This window comes from Manis javanica, chromosome 14 (genome assembly GCF_040802235.1).
Source record: "Manis javanica isolate MJ-LG chromosome 14, MJ_LKY, whole genome shotgun sequence".
Lineage (NCBI taxonomy): Eukaryota > Metazoa > Chordata > Mammalia > Pholidota > Manidae > Manis > Manis javanica.
In genome coordinates this window covers 48,482,405-48,496,649 of record NC_133169.1, presented here as the reverse complement: position 1 = coordinate 48,496,649, position 14,245 = coordinate 48,482,405, and the positions used below count along the sequence as shown (strand labels likewise).

Here is a 14,245-nt window from a genome sequence, read left to right as displayed (position 1 = left end):
CTTCAGATTGGCTCTATGTGATCTTTAAATCTCATTATAGAAGAAAAATGTTACTAAGCAACAACTCTCCAGTTGAGAGTTGTCTTGCCTCAGAAAAACGATTTTTTAAAATCTCCATTTTAATGGGACTCCATTAGGAGGCTGCGCCGGCCTGAATTCACGTTTTCAGAGTAATGATCTTAACCTTTGGAGGAATGACAACATGTATCTTTAACACTCATGTGTTAAAGAGAACTGGATCTGAGGTTTCTCCTGTCTAAACTGATCGCAACCATATAGAATTTAATCAGTTCCTTCCACTCAAAAACAATTTCTCTAGGAGTAAGGGAGTCTACCTCAAATATGGGCATCAGGAGGCCACCTGGGACGACTACCCCGTCCAACTGCCCATGAGGTTGCATCTAATGCCAGAGGCCCAGAGAACCCAAAGGACGGACACCTCCCCAAAGCCTTGCTGACCCGGTGCCCACCTTGCTTCCACTATGCAGTATCTCAAGAGACTTTAAAACTATAAACAGCATAGCAAAGGAAGTAGCTTTGTAGTTCATCAGAAAAAGACACTTTGAAAGTCAGAAAACCAGTTTATTTCTAAAGCTCTGCCACATATTCCTAGCGGGTGCCAATGGTCACCTGCCACACCCGCACCAGGTTGTCCGTGTATCCGGCAAAAAGAGTCTGCAAGGAAGAAAGAACTGGCAGGTTAGAGCTGCAGACAGCAGCCCCACCAGCGTGGCGCAGACAGCCCTCAGATGAGGCGCCAGCTGGCAGCAGGGACTCATGTTTGTGACCAGGTTGCTAATCAAGGTGTCAACTCGAGGTAGGTAACCACTGCCCTGCAGATTACATTATTTTTCTTCCCATACTGCGTTCACTGGCACAGACAACTAAGTTCTCCCTCATCAACCCAGATACCCTCTAATTCTACTATGTTCAAAGGAACTGGCATCAGAAAAGGAGAGGAAAGGCAGACATTGCATCACCTGAGGGTGGACTGACTTACCTGGCCATCAGCAGACCAGGCCAGAGAGGTGCACTGGGGTGGCTCTGCCTTGCTGCTGGTGCTAATAACTTCTTGCTTCAGTTCATCTACGATTATCTTGCCCTCCAAGTCCTGGGGCAGGGGCAAAAACCAGGACAAGGACACTTTCTCAACACTACCAATACTAATGCAAGACGAGGAAAAACCAAGAGGTCCCCTCTCAAAAGGCCCCTAAATCTGTAATGCAACAAGTCTCACCAGAGGATGATTTTTTTTGTCCCCCTCCTCCCCACCCTGGGATTTGGGAATGCCTAGAGGCATTTCTGGCTGTCACTAAGGAACAAGGGGGTAGGCTACAGGCATCTAGTGGGAGGAGCCAGGGATGCTAAGTCAAGTCTAAAAAGCATGAGACTTGCCTATCCCCACCCCAATTACCAGACCAAAGTGTCAACTGCTGAGGTTAATTGGTCATCCCTTTTATTAGGCAGTGCAAACCCTGGTCCTAGGAAGTTTTAACTTGCTTTCTGGGTCTCCACCACTAACAGCCTGACAGCAATTGTCCAGGAGGCTAGAGTCCCAGCAGTGAATCAGATGACATACCAGGAAACCATAACATTGCCAAGGCTCACAGTACAGCCTCAAGTACAACGTTGAGGTACTTGGCCTCAACTGCAGCCCATACTCACCCAGATCTTGATACTGGGGCCTGTGGCGGCACAGAGCCAATAGCGGTTGGGACTGAAGCACAGGGCATTGATGATGTCTCCACCATCTAGTGTATAAAGGTGCTTGCCTTCGTTGAGGTCCCACAGCATCGCCTGGCCATCCTGGGCAGCCAAGAAAGGTGAGTCGGCAGTATGACCTCTTCCAGAGGTTAATCCCACATTCTGTGTTAATTCTTAACTCCCTGATCCCCCAGCTTGAACTTCCTATATGCCTTTCCTTTAATGCATGACACCTCACCAACACTACCAAGTCTGATAACTTGTATATAAAACAGCAGTGATGAAAATACAAGATCCTAATCTAAACTGCTTCAAGAAACCAGCTTTACAGAAGACAACCTTTCTCCTTGTAAACAGTATGCCTTATCTATGTCACTTTCATTAAGTGATCTTTTCATTAAGTCATCTTCAGGAACATTTTTTAGATTGCTACCTCATCATCTCAAGTACTCTTAAGATGCTGCTCCCACTCAGGAGACTTATGGCACATGAATGAATACCTTGCCCCCGGAAGCACAGAGGGATCCATCTGGAGAAACTGTCACTGTGTTCAGGTAGCCAGTGTGGCCAATGTGGTTGGTTTTCAGCTTGCAGTTTGCCAGGTTCCATACCTATGTTTGCAGGGGATCACAGGTGAAGAACCTGGCTCTGGATCAGCCAGGGTCAGGAGGGCTCAGACCAAACAAAAAAGGAACCACTGTTTAAAACCATTCCAGGATGGGGCAGCCATACTTGAATCCATCAGTTAACAAGAAGTTAAAGAATCTGTCTTGGCTTCATAAGGACAATTAGAATTAAAACAGGTAACTGTGTTGTCTTATTAAGGACAGTAATGGGTTCATCCATTAGCTACTTCAGAACAAACATCAAAAACTAATGGCCTTATACCAAGAAAACAGCAAAAGAAGGACAATGCTCTCCAAGTTGGAACCTATTCTGTCTGGTAAAGATCTGACACCCTGGCTCTAAGCTCACCTTGACTAGCTTGTCCCAGCCACAGGAGACAATGATCGGATTGCTGCTGTTGGGTGAGAAGCGGACACAAGACACCCATTCCGAGTGGCTCTCATCCTACAAAGTATGGAAAGGAAATAAAGGGAAACTGTCTTGTCTCATAAAAGTTGACTCCCACCCCTGCCTGTTACTTGGGGGTGTTTATCGACAGCCTTGTATTCCCACTCCCCTGAACCCTAATCTTGAAGGTCAGAAGAACCCCTTGAGATTCTCGATGAGGCTTCAAATCACCACTTCCGGCCTTGGTTAAGGATGGGAAAGAACCTTCAAAAACGGACTCTCTACCTGTGCCGTGCCCTCATGTTACCTGGACAGTGTATTTGCATACACCCAGAGTATTCCATAACTTGATGGTTTTATCACGGGAACCAGAGACAATTTGCCGGTTGTCAGAGGAAAAGGCCACACTCAGCACATCCTTAGTATGGCCCACAAATCTGCGCGTGGTGGTGCCCCTGAAAGGGAGGACCTGATCACTCTCGAGACAGACCCTGCAAGCATTCCTTTGACTCTCCCTGGCCTTACACCTGTCTCAGGGCAGCTGCATCGTGCACAACCCTGGACATGGCTGAGAACTCGCTAGAGAATCCCTTCAGAATTGCAGGACATGTCCTCACTCCCACGGGGGATTGGCTGACAATGTCGTCTGTCATCATAGGATCCTCCCTGCATCAGACCAACAGTAGACTCAGCTCCCAAGACACACCACGTTCAAACTCTCACCCACTCCCAAATGCACTATCTGGCAGAACTGCTCACCCAGACCCAGAGCTGCTCAGACCTCCTCAGCCATTCTGCACAGCACATCAAAAGTAGCAAGGATGGAGATCAACATCCCCAATGCTCTTCTCCAGGCACACTCTGCCTTACAGTTCCCACCGCGGACCTGATCGCCCCTGGGAAGCCTCCCGACAGTGCCTCTCCCTCCCCTCTGCCCTGCTTTCCCTGATGCCCCAGAGTCAAGTGAGCAGCTACTTGCGTTGTGAGATCCCAGAGGCGAAGGGTTCCATCCCAGGAGCCCGAAAGGGCAAACTGGCCATCCGAGGAGATGACCACATCACTGACAAAGTGGGAGTGGCCCCGCAGAGCTCGCTGTGGGATGCCGTAGTTAGTCTCGTCTCTGGTCAGCTTCCACATGATGATGGTTTTGTCTAAGAGGGAAACGGAAAGGAACCGGGTGAGGACACCACGGCCCACCTGCAGACACTGGGTAGCGGAGGGCGCCTCAGGGTCATTGGCGGTCTCATGGGACAAGCCATCAGACACTCGGGAGGGGAGGACTGCGCGCCCGGTGACTCACTGCTCAGGAGGCGGGTACAGCCAAGCAGCGCCGCGAGCACCAGCTCGGGTGTGCACAACGCCACCCGCGCCCGCGGAGTCCCCTTCCGCCACTCCGCTCGACGCCCATTCCGAGTCTTACCCGAAGCCTAACGCGCAGGGGCAGATCCGGGTGGGAAACAAGCTGGAGCGCCACAAGTGGGCTTAGAAAAAGAGCATGTGGCGCGTAAAGCGCTTTTCTACTGAGACGCGCCCCACTCAGTAGGCTCTTCGAGTCGGCAGCGGGCGCGCTCCGGCCGCGGACGGCCTGTAACCGCGCGGAGCGAACGACAGGCGGCCCCCAGGGGACGGTCCGGCGGCAGAGGGGCAGGCCGGGACCCGGACTCCCGAGGTGCCTCGAGCCCACTCACTCCCCGCCGAGCGGCAGCTCAGAAACAGCCTCTGGGTCTCAGCACGGGTCATCAGATGGCATGTTGGGGTCATCACCGCGCCGCACGGCCCGTGCCCACCTCACCCCCGACGGAGCCGGCCGGGTGCCAGCGCACGCTCACCCCACGGTCCCCTGCGGCCCTGCCCTACCTCGCGAGGCAGACAGTATCATGTCCGGGAACTGCGGCGTGGTGGCGATCTGGGTCACCCAGCCGTTGTGGCCCTTGAGGGTGCCACGAAGGGTCATCTGCTCAGTCATGGCGGCGACGGGTGCAGGTGTCGCCGCAGCGACCAGGATGGGCCCGGATAACTCGAAGAGACGAGCACCGAGACTCTCCCGCCGCGGCCCGACCGAGAAAAAGAAAGACCAGCCTGCCGCCGGAAACGGAAATACCGCCCCCGCGTACAAATGGCGGCCCCCGTACTCCACGTCTGCTCAAGATGGTGTCGCCATGTAGGGCGTAGGAGGAAGTGAAGTAACAAGACCTGGTCTCCGCCACGTCACGTAATCTGGCAGCGCCGTACACACACATCCTGAAAGTAACACGATCGAGTGTTTAAAAAGGCCCTCAAACGTAGACGCGGCCTGTGTCCGAGAAGGGGAAGAGGACGTGCCCGGCACATTTCCGGAGGGCCGTCCGTGCTTCCCTGACCGCCGTGGGTCAGCGCCGCTCCGCCCATTCTCTTGGCGGCTCGGCGCGCGATGCAGAGGCGCCCGGTTTCCGGGAGCGTCTGTGAACAGCGATGGACAATATGAAAAGCACGCTATTAAAACTTTGAAATAAACTGTGCTCAGGTGAATTTTTAAGCAAACATTTCCACGCGCAGAGAGCACGGAAACCTTGGTTTTTGCAGATAAGGCACTCTGTGTCCGGAGGGACGAAGGCAGGAGCGGAGAAGCGGAGAGGAACGAGCCGCCCCGCGCCCGCCAGAACAGAAGCGCTCGGAGCTCGGCGAAGGCCTACAGGCCCCGAGAGGGAGGACCTCCGTGTTTGAAATCTAGGGACTTCGGGCCTGGCCACCCCAGGGGCGCCTGAAGGACGTGCCCCCACACAGGGCAGCCGGAAGCGCGGCTGCCTGGCCGACCGCCGACCTCTCTCATTCGCAGGGTGCGCGGGTAGGTGACGCCTCGCGGTCCCGCACGTCCCCGGTGGGATGGGACTGTGCTGTTCGCGCCGTCCGGAAATAGTTTTTAAATGGGGTGGGGCACAGATCAGGATGATAGCCCTGTCAGATATGCAAAATAAATGAGGGATCATACAGAAGTATTTACTTTTCTTTTTGTAACGTATTTAGTTTTTCATCTGCGTAAAGAGATTAGAAGTACGAGCTAGCTTCACATGGTGTTTGCGGAGAGTAGACGAGTAAAGAAAGAGTTGAAGCGCTCAGAACAATAGCAGCGTAAAAACAAGCAATTTACTGAGCACCCGCCTGGGGATTGAGTTATAAACGAGAAAGAGACGGCTTGTTCTGTTGGAAGTTTTAACATTCGATGGAGTGAGGAACAGAGGTTCAGGGAGATACTGGGACAAAGACACAAAGGAAAGGTGGGAGAGAGCCCTGTAGATACATGGGGGAATAATGTTCAGAACTGTCCCTCTGGCATTGTGGCCTGCCAGCATTCCCAACCCTCCAAGAGAGGAAGGCTGGGCAGTGGTTGGAGGAAAACTTGGAAGTGGAAAGCCCGAATTCCACAGGGTCTGGTCGGCCTGGTCATCCGGGAAGTCCACTGTATTGCGTTTATCCCGCTCCTCCGCTGGCACCGCCAGCTCGGTTCTTGTGGACAAAACCCTAATTCTCCCTCTCATTCGTAGGGTGCGCGGCAGGTGGCGCCTCGCGGTCCCGCACGTCCCCGGCGGGATGGGACCGTGCTGCACGCGCCGTCCAGAAATAGTTTTTAAAGGGGGAAGGGCACAGGAAGGAAGGAAGGTATATGGAGGGAAATGTTTCATTTGGAGGGAAGAGTCTGTGCAAAAGTCCTGAGCTGGAGAATTGGCACTGAAGACCGCACAGTGGGATTGGAGGGCAGTTGACGGGGTGCCTGCCTCTCAGGCTTGCGGAAGGACTGTGGTTCCTTAGGGCGCTGTCCTGGCTGTGCTTCTCCGCAGCCTGATGACTTACCTCCAAGGGTCACAGGCATGTACATCACCTGCCTCCTTGGCACCCCTAACAGGGTTTTCCAACACAGAACTCCACCCTGACCTATGTATTTTGTTTCTCCTGTGGTCATAGGAGACCCCTTCTTTCGTTCACCTCAATATCCTGCTTGCTGCCCACCACTTGGTCATGCCAGTGCCTCCCTGGGCACTTGGCACAAATGGAGGGGTGAGCCAGCGACTCCACCCCCTCTCCACGTGTAGATATGCTGCGCAGGTGCTTTCCTTGCTGTTGGCCTGTACATGCAGAGGATTTCCTTGCTGCCCTCAAGGCCACCTGTTCTTCCACCTCCTCCTACCTTTACTCCCCAGAGACATCCTCACTCAGCCACATTATTACATCTTTTCCCCCTGGAGAAACCTCACTGGTCTGTCGTGAACTTTGCCCAGGGAGTCCCTGTGCAATCAGCATGCCTGAGGTAGGGCCAGAAGCCCAGGTTTAAGACAAACATCCCAGGTTCCTCATGGATACTCAAAGGGTGGGATCCTCCTGTATGGCCAGACCCCTTTCCAGAAGTAGTTGGTTCCCAGGCTAGCCCTGCCCTTCAGGTTCCCCCAGCTCACCCCACTCCTGCCCGGTCCTCGCCTCTCAGCTGGCCAGAGGCCTCAGAGGTGCCTTTTATCTCCGGCGGCTCTTACCCTCTGAGACCATTCTGACAGTGCCCCCTTCTATGGGGCCGAGGGAGAATTAGGGTTTTGTCCACCAGAACCGAGCTGGCAGTGCCAGCGGAGGAGCGGGAGAAATGCAATACAGTGGACTTCCCGGATGACCAGGCTGACCAGACCCTGTGGGATTCGGGCTTTCCACTTCCAAGATTTCCTCTAACCACTGCCCAGCCTTCCTCTCTCGGAGGGTTGGGAATGCAGGCAGGCCAAATGCCAGAGGGACAGTTCTGTGCAGAGTCCATGACACTTGGGCCCACTGAGGGTGCAGTTAGGGGCAGGGACACGGTGCAGCGGCTGCCTTTCCCATGTAGCCCCAGCTGGAGCTGAGCCCGTCCCTGCCTGCTTCCCACCAGGCCCCCGCAGCTCCCTGCTGGGCACAGGGGCCCACCTGGGTTCCTCACTCCTCTGGAGGAGGAATCAGTGGATTCGCTCATCAGCAGTGGGAGCGTGGCCTCAGCAGGGTGAGTCCCCGAGCTGCAGGATGCGCCTGACAACCAGGCACAGGCCTGCCCGCAAGCTTTCTTTCTCCCTCAGGGCATCTTTTCTGTGGCCTTTGGGGAAGCCTCTGCAGTCTTCCCTCTCCTCCCAGCTGCCCACATGCTGCAGGCAGAATCCATCCTGGCTGGGCCCACTGCTCCTGGCCTGAGTTTAAGAGGGTCTCACCTGCTTCTCCATGGGCACCACCTCCATTCCACACAAGAACCCAGAAAAGTTGGAGAGGCTCTAGGGAAGTCTGTCTCATTATACCTTTTTTTTGGGGGTAGCCCCCAGGACAGGCACATGAAGTCTTCCTCAGGAACAGAGACCTCTGTCCCCTCCTGCCAGCTCTCAGGAAGTGACAGGTCTTCTCACTTGATGCTGAGGTGAGGGCCCCTGTATGGGTAGGTGAGGGGGCTGAGGGAAAGGTGTGTGGCCAGGACCAGAGGGCCTGCTGCCTACCAGCTGAAACTCAGCAGGTGGCTTCCCTTCATTTCCCTGTCCCTCTGCAGCTTCTGTGTGGCTGGGTGGCGTGCCCCATACTCATCTTGTGGCTACACTGGCCCTTACCTCCTCCTCAGTGCATATGTTCTCCCCTACACAGCACACACCCTCTATTCTGCCTGGAAGACCACATATCCCACCCCACCCCCACCAAAGGCTTCCTTTGGGTTTCAGCTCAGGCTGTCCTGTCGGGGAAGCCCTCTGTGACCCGCAGGTCTAGGTTCTCTGTGCAGGACCTTCACAACACTTAGCTCACGTTGCCATTTGAACCCTTTGGGACTTGGATGCCCTAAGGATGGGCTGGTCTGATTCTGCTGACGTTTTGCGTTCCCAGTCCTTGGTAGAGGATTTGGCATGTGGAAGAGTCTAATCTTGGTGGCAGCTGCACAGGCTGAGTAGTAAAGGGCAAGCAGTTAAAGGGAGGCTGTTCCAGGCAGAGAGGTCAGCTTGGGGGGTGTACAAGTGGTTTGCAGCCCAAGTCAGGAGGGATTGTTTCCACTGGGAAGGTAGGACAGAGTGAGCTGAGGTGGGTAGTGTGCCCTCCTGTCAGGGATCTAGACTATGATGAAGCCTAGGGAGCCTCTTAAGGATTCTCTCATCTCTCTCCTGCCTAGACTGGATTTTGCTGAAAGGCATTTGTTGCCATAATGGAGGGTGAGGTTGCAGAAATAAAATTAGAAACAGGAACGAGTTCAGAAGCTGGACAAGAAGGTATCTAAGAAGGTTATGAGAGCCCTATGAATGGAGGGACTGAGAACTTGCCAAAGGCCTCGAGAGTAAAGGGTTGAACATCTTCTAATCCATCTCTCTCCTCCCTACTCCACCTCCTCCACTCCAGTAGCCAGAATCAGGCTCTATAATTTAGAATTAAGCTAATTATTGACTGAGGTCTAAAGAATTAAGCTCAAAAAGGTTGGATACAAGGAAACATGGGATATTGTGATAGGTTCTGTTCCATTCTTCCTAGAGAGAGGGGGAGATGCAGCATGAAAGCAAAGCTGGGAACAGGTTCTTAGAAAGCATGTGCCATTTTTTTTTCTCTTGATAATATTCAATGTACATCTCAGGCAGAAATCTGAGTTCTGACAGTTGCTGGAAAGCTGCTAAGGCATTCTGTTGGGTCTTCTCTGGGAACTGGACTGTGGGATTTCCAAGGCCCTGGGTGTTTCAGATGTGCAGTCAGGCTGTGGAAGTGGGCATGTTCCAGGCATGACTGTAAGACATGCTGGGAGAAGGCAAGCTTCTGGTCTTCTTGTTAAAGGATTTAAAGTAGCATTAGGTGGTAGGGAAAAACAAAAGGTGACCCAAGGAGCTTATTCTCTGCTTCTTACCAGGAAGAGAGTTTCACAGCAACCAGGGTTGGGAGAACACGTCAAAATGGAAACTTGAGGCTGGCTGGCTCACCACAAAATAGAAAGGCGGAAGAGGAGACAGTCCTCCCTGCTCATACTTGGGTTAAATGGCCAGAGCCTGCTGAGAAATGCCATCCTTTGCAGGGTGAGGCTAGTGGGAGGAGAGTTCTGTATACCTACAGTATGGCAGGCAAAAAGAGCCTCAGTAAATTCAAAAGGATTGAAATTGTGCCAATCAGATTCTCAGACCACAAAGGTATGAATACTGGAAATAAATTACTCAAAGAAAACAAAAAACCCATAAACACATAGAGGCTTAAAAACACGCTCCTAAATAACCAATGGATCAGTGACCAAATAAAAACAGAGACCAAGCAATATATGGAGACAAATGACAACAATAACTCAATACCACAAAATCTGTGGGATGCAGCAAAAGCTGTGCTAAAAGGGAAGTATACTGTAATACAGGCCTACCTCAAGAAAGAAGAACAATCCCATATGAACAGTCTAAACTCACAATCAATGAAACTAGAAAAAGAATAAAAGAGGCCCAAAATCAGTAGGAGGAAGGACATAATAAAGGTCAAATCATAAATAAATAAAATTGAGAAGAATAAAACAATAGAAAGCATCAGTAAAAGCAGTAGCTGGTTATTCGAGAAAATAAAATAGATAAACCCCTAGCCAGACTTATCAATAAAAAGAGTACACACATAAACAGAATCAGAAATGAGAAAGGAAAAATCACTTCGGACACAATAGAAATACAAAGAATTATTAGAGAATACTATGAAAAATTCTATGCTAACAAGTTGGATAACCTAGAAGAAATGGACAACTTTCTAGAAACAGAAAAATACAACCTCCCAAGACTGACCCAGGAAGAAATAGCAGATCTGAACAGACCAATTACTAGCAACGAAATTAAATTGGTAACCAAAAAATTACCTAAGAACAAAAGTCCTTTACCAGATGGCTTCAGTGCTGAATTTTATCTAACATTTAGAGAAGACCTAATACCATCCTCCTTAAAGTTTTCCAAAAAGTAGAAGAGATGGAAATACTTTCAAACTCATTCTATGAGGCCAGCATTACTCTAATACCAAAACCAGGCAAAGACACCACAAAAAGAGAAAATTATAGACTGATATCCCTGATGAACACAGATGCAAAAATACTCAAGAAAATATTAGATGCAAAAATACTCAAGAAAATATTAGCAAACTGAACTAAAAAATACATCAAAAAGATCACCCATCATGATCAACTGGGACTATTCCAGGGATGCAAGGATGGTACAATATTCAAAAATTCATCAACATCATCCACCACATCAACAAAAAGGAGGACAAAAACCACATGATCATCTCCATAGTTACTGAAAAAGCATTCAACAAAATTCAACATCCATTCATGATAAAACTCTCAACAAAGTGGGTATAGAAGTCAAGTACTTTAGCATAATAAAGGCCATATATGACAAACCCACAACCAACATCATACTTAACAGCAAAACGCTGAAAGCTTTTCCTCTTAAGATCAGGAACAAGACAAGGATGCCCATTCTCCCCACTTTTATTCAACCATAGTACTGGAGGTCCTAGCCACGGCAATCAGAAAACAAAGAAATAAAAGGCACCCAGATTGGTAAGGAAGAAGTTAAACTGTCACTGTCTGCAGGTGACATGATATTATATAAAAAATCCTAAAAAATCCACCCCAAAACTACTAGAATAACTGAATTCAGCAAGTTTGCAGGATACAACATGATGAACTAGCAGAAAAAGAAATCATATGTATTCGAAAAGAGTAAAATACATAGGAATATACCTAACCAAGGAGGTGAAAGAACTATACCCTGAAAACTACAAGATGTGAGAGAAATTAAAGAAGACACCAATAAGTGAAATACATCCTGTGCTCATGGATAGGAATAACTAATATTGTCAAAATGGCCATCCTGCCCAAAGCAATTTACAGATTCAGTGCAATTCCTATCAAAATACCAACACTATTTTTCAATGAACTGGAACAAATAGTTCTAAAATTCATATGGAACCACAAAAGACCCCGAATAGCCAAAGCAATCCTGAGAAGGAAGAATAAAGCAGGGGTAATCTTGATTCCCAACTTTAAACTGTACTACAAAGCCACAGTAATCAAGACAATTTGGTACTGGCACAAGAACAGACCCACAGACCAGTGGAACAGGATAGAGAGTCCAGATATTAACCCAAACATATACAGTCAATTAATATATGATAAAGGAGCTATGGATATACAATGGGGAAATGACAGTCTCTTCAACAACTGGCATTGGCAAAACTGGACACCTACATGTAAGAGAATGAAACTGGATTATTGTCTAACTCCATACACAAATGTAAACTTGAAATGGATCAAAGACCTGAACGTAAGTTATGAAACCACAAAACTCAGAATAAAATATAGGCAAAAATCTCTTGAATATAAACATGAGCAACTTTTTCATGAATGCTTCTCCCTGGACAAGGGAAACAAAAGCAAAAATGAACAAATGGGACTACATCAAATTAAAAAGCTTCTGTACAGCAAAGGACACCATCAGCAGAACAAAAAGGCATCCTACAGTATGGGAGAATATATTTGTAAATGACATATCCAATAAGTGGTTAACATCTAAAATATATAAAGAGCTCACACGCCTCAACCCCTCAAAAGCAAATAACCCAATTAAGAAATGGGCAGAGGTCTGAACAGACACTTCTCCAAAGAAGAAATTCAGGTGGCCAACAGGCACATGAAAAAGATGCTCCACATTGCTAATTATCAGGGAAATGCAAATTAAAACCACACTGAGATACCACCTCACACCATTTAGGATGGCCAACATCTAAATGACAAAGAGCAACAAATGCTGACAAGGATGAGGAGAAAGTGGAACCCTCGTACACTGTTGGTGGGAATGTAAATCAGTTCAATCACTGTGGAAAGCAGTATGGAGGTTCCTCAAAAAACTAAAAATAGAAATATCATTTCACCCAGTAATCCCACTCCTAAGAATTTACTTGAAGAAAACAAGATCCCTGATTTGAAATGACATATGTACTCTGTTTATCGCAGCACTATTTATAAGCCAAGATATGGAAGCAACCTAAGTGTCCATCAGTAGATGAATGGATAAAGAGAAGAGGTACATATACACAGTGGAATATTATTCAGTCATAAGAAGAAAACAAATCCTACCATTTGCAACAACATGGATGGAGCTACAGGGTATTATGCTCAGTGAAATAAGCCAGGTGGAGAAAGACAAGTGCCAAATTATTTCCCTCATTTGTGGAATATGAAGGAACAAAACTGAAGGAACAAAACAGCAGCAGACTCACAGATTTCAAGAAGGGACTAGTGGTTACCAAAGGGAAGGGGTTGGGGAGGAAGGGAGAAGGGGATTAAGGGGCATTATGATTAGCACGCATAATACAGGTGGGTCACTGGGGAAGGCAGTGTAGCACAGAGAAGACAAATAGTGACTCTGGCATCTTACTCTGCTGATGGACAGTGACTGCAATGGGGTGTGGGGGGGACTCAATAATATGGGTGAATGTTGTAACCACAATGTTGCTCATGTGAAACCTTCATAGGATTGTTTATCGATACCTTAATAAAAAAAATGGCAGACGAAAGGGGTATGTGACTTCTAGAGATCCTTATCCAGGACAACCGGATCCCTCTTATTTTTGTGGGACCCTGCTTAGTGCCAAGTGGAATTGTTACCCAGAGATCTGAGTCCTTTAGGATTGGGGCTGGTGGGGGGGTGGGGGAGTTAGGAAGGCCTGGGCATGACGCTCAGTAGCTGGGATAGCTACACAGAAGTGTCCTCGAGGCTACTTTTAATTCAGATCCCTGATGCACCCGTTTTTCCCGTTCTTTGGGAGTGGGAGAGGGTGAGAAAGTAGCAACTTGAAGGCCCTTTCCTTCTGTCTCTGCAGGTCTCCTGATAACAGGAGGCGTGTCCCATCTTCACATCTCACACAGAGATGTGCTGGCCCCCAAGCCTGCGATCCTCATACCGTACCTCTGAAGACTCTGGTTTATGGACAGAGACTATCATTAAAGTTAAATTTACCATCATTGTTCTCTCTCTCCTTCTCAGCCCTTTTATTCCTAGAACCTCTCATTTCCTCTTCTCTTATTAACACTGCCAGCACAAACTGTTTTCCCTTTCAGAATTCCCAGACATTTTCACCACTGACAGGATTTAGTGTGAAAGGAGAAAGGGAAAAACCCACTTGATTTGCCTTAATACTAGATTTTGCCTTACACCCCATTTCCAAAGTCAGTCACCAAATAAAGCCTTGTTTGTACTTATAGACTCTTTTGAGGCCCCAGCCCCAGCTGTTTTTGGGAAGGAGTAATAAAGTTTTTTTTTAGCTACTTTCCATTAGTGTTCTCCCTTCACAAGGCCATTTTGGTCAGATGGAAAAAAATACAAGAAATCCTTCTTTTAAATATTTCCTCCTTTTATGCCTAAAAATATTAACTGTGAGCTCACCTCTCCTGATTGGGTAAAGAAACTTGTCTTATTTCTTCATCTTTCATTTGGACTTGCTATGCTACTCCTGAGGGTCCTAGGAAGAACCAGAATTCAACGTGCCTTCTTTGTATGGAACTGAAAGGTTC

General features: G+C 48.6%; 1 protein-coding gene and 2 non-coding genes across 3 annotated transcripts; all 3 read right to left on the bottom strand.

The window, feature by feature from the left end:
* Nucleotides 1-561: 561 nt before the first annotated feature.
* RACK1 (receptor for activated C kinase 1) lies at nt 562-4,819 on the bottom strand. The gene is made up of 8 exons (XM_017649906.3): nt 4,576-4,819; nt 3,698-3,869; nt 3,026-3,173; nt 2,680-2,775; nt 2,205-2,315; nt 1,666-1,806; nt 1,001-1,111; nt 562-675 (listed from the first exon to the last, which is right to left on the bottom strand). Exons 1-8 carry the CDS (start codon nt 4,682-4,684, stop codon nt 610-612), a joined length of 954 nt encoding a protein of 317 aa, XP_017505395.1. The 5' UTR covers nt 4,685-4,819; the 3' UTR covers nt 562-609.
* On the bottom strand, nt 3,304-3,380 carry LOC118969060 (small nucleolar RNA SNORD96 family). The gene has a single exon (XR_005056947.1). It is a non-coding gene; the product is annotated as a small nucleolar RNA SNORD96 family (small nucleolar RNA).
* Nucleotides 4,421-4,488, bottom strand: LOC118969061 (small nucleolar RNA SNORD95). The gene has a single exon (XR_005056948.1). It is a non-coding gene; the product is annotated as a small nucleolar RNA SNORD95 (small nucleolar RNA).
* Nucleotides 4,820-14,245: the final 9,426 nt, after the last annotated feature.

Excerpts from the sequence above, each read along its gene's own strand:
- RACK1 (XM_017649906.3), bottom strand. The coding sequence starts at position 4,684 with ATGACTGAGCAGATGACCCTTCGTGGCACCCTCAAGGGCCACAACGGC. Across the intron at positions 3,870-4,575 it reads GATACTGTCTGCCTCGCGAG|ACAAAACCATCATCATGTGG; the intron begins GTAGGGCAGGGC and ends TTTCCCTCTTAG. Across the intron at positions 1,112-1,665 it reads GCCCCAGTATCAAGATCTGG|GACTTGGAGGGCAAGATAAT; the intron begins GTGAGTATGGGC and ends CCCCTGCCCCAG.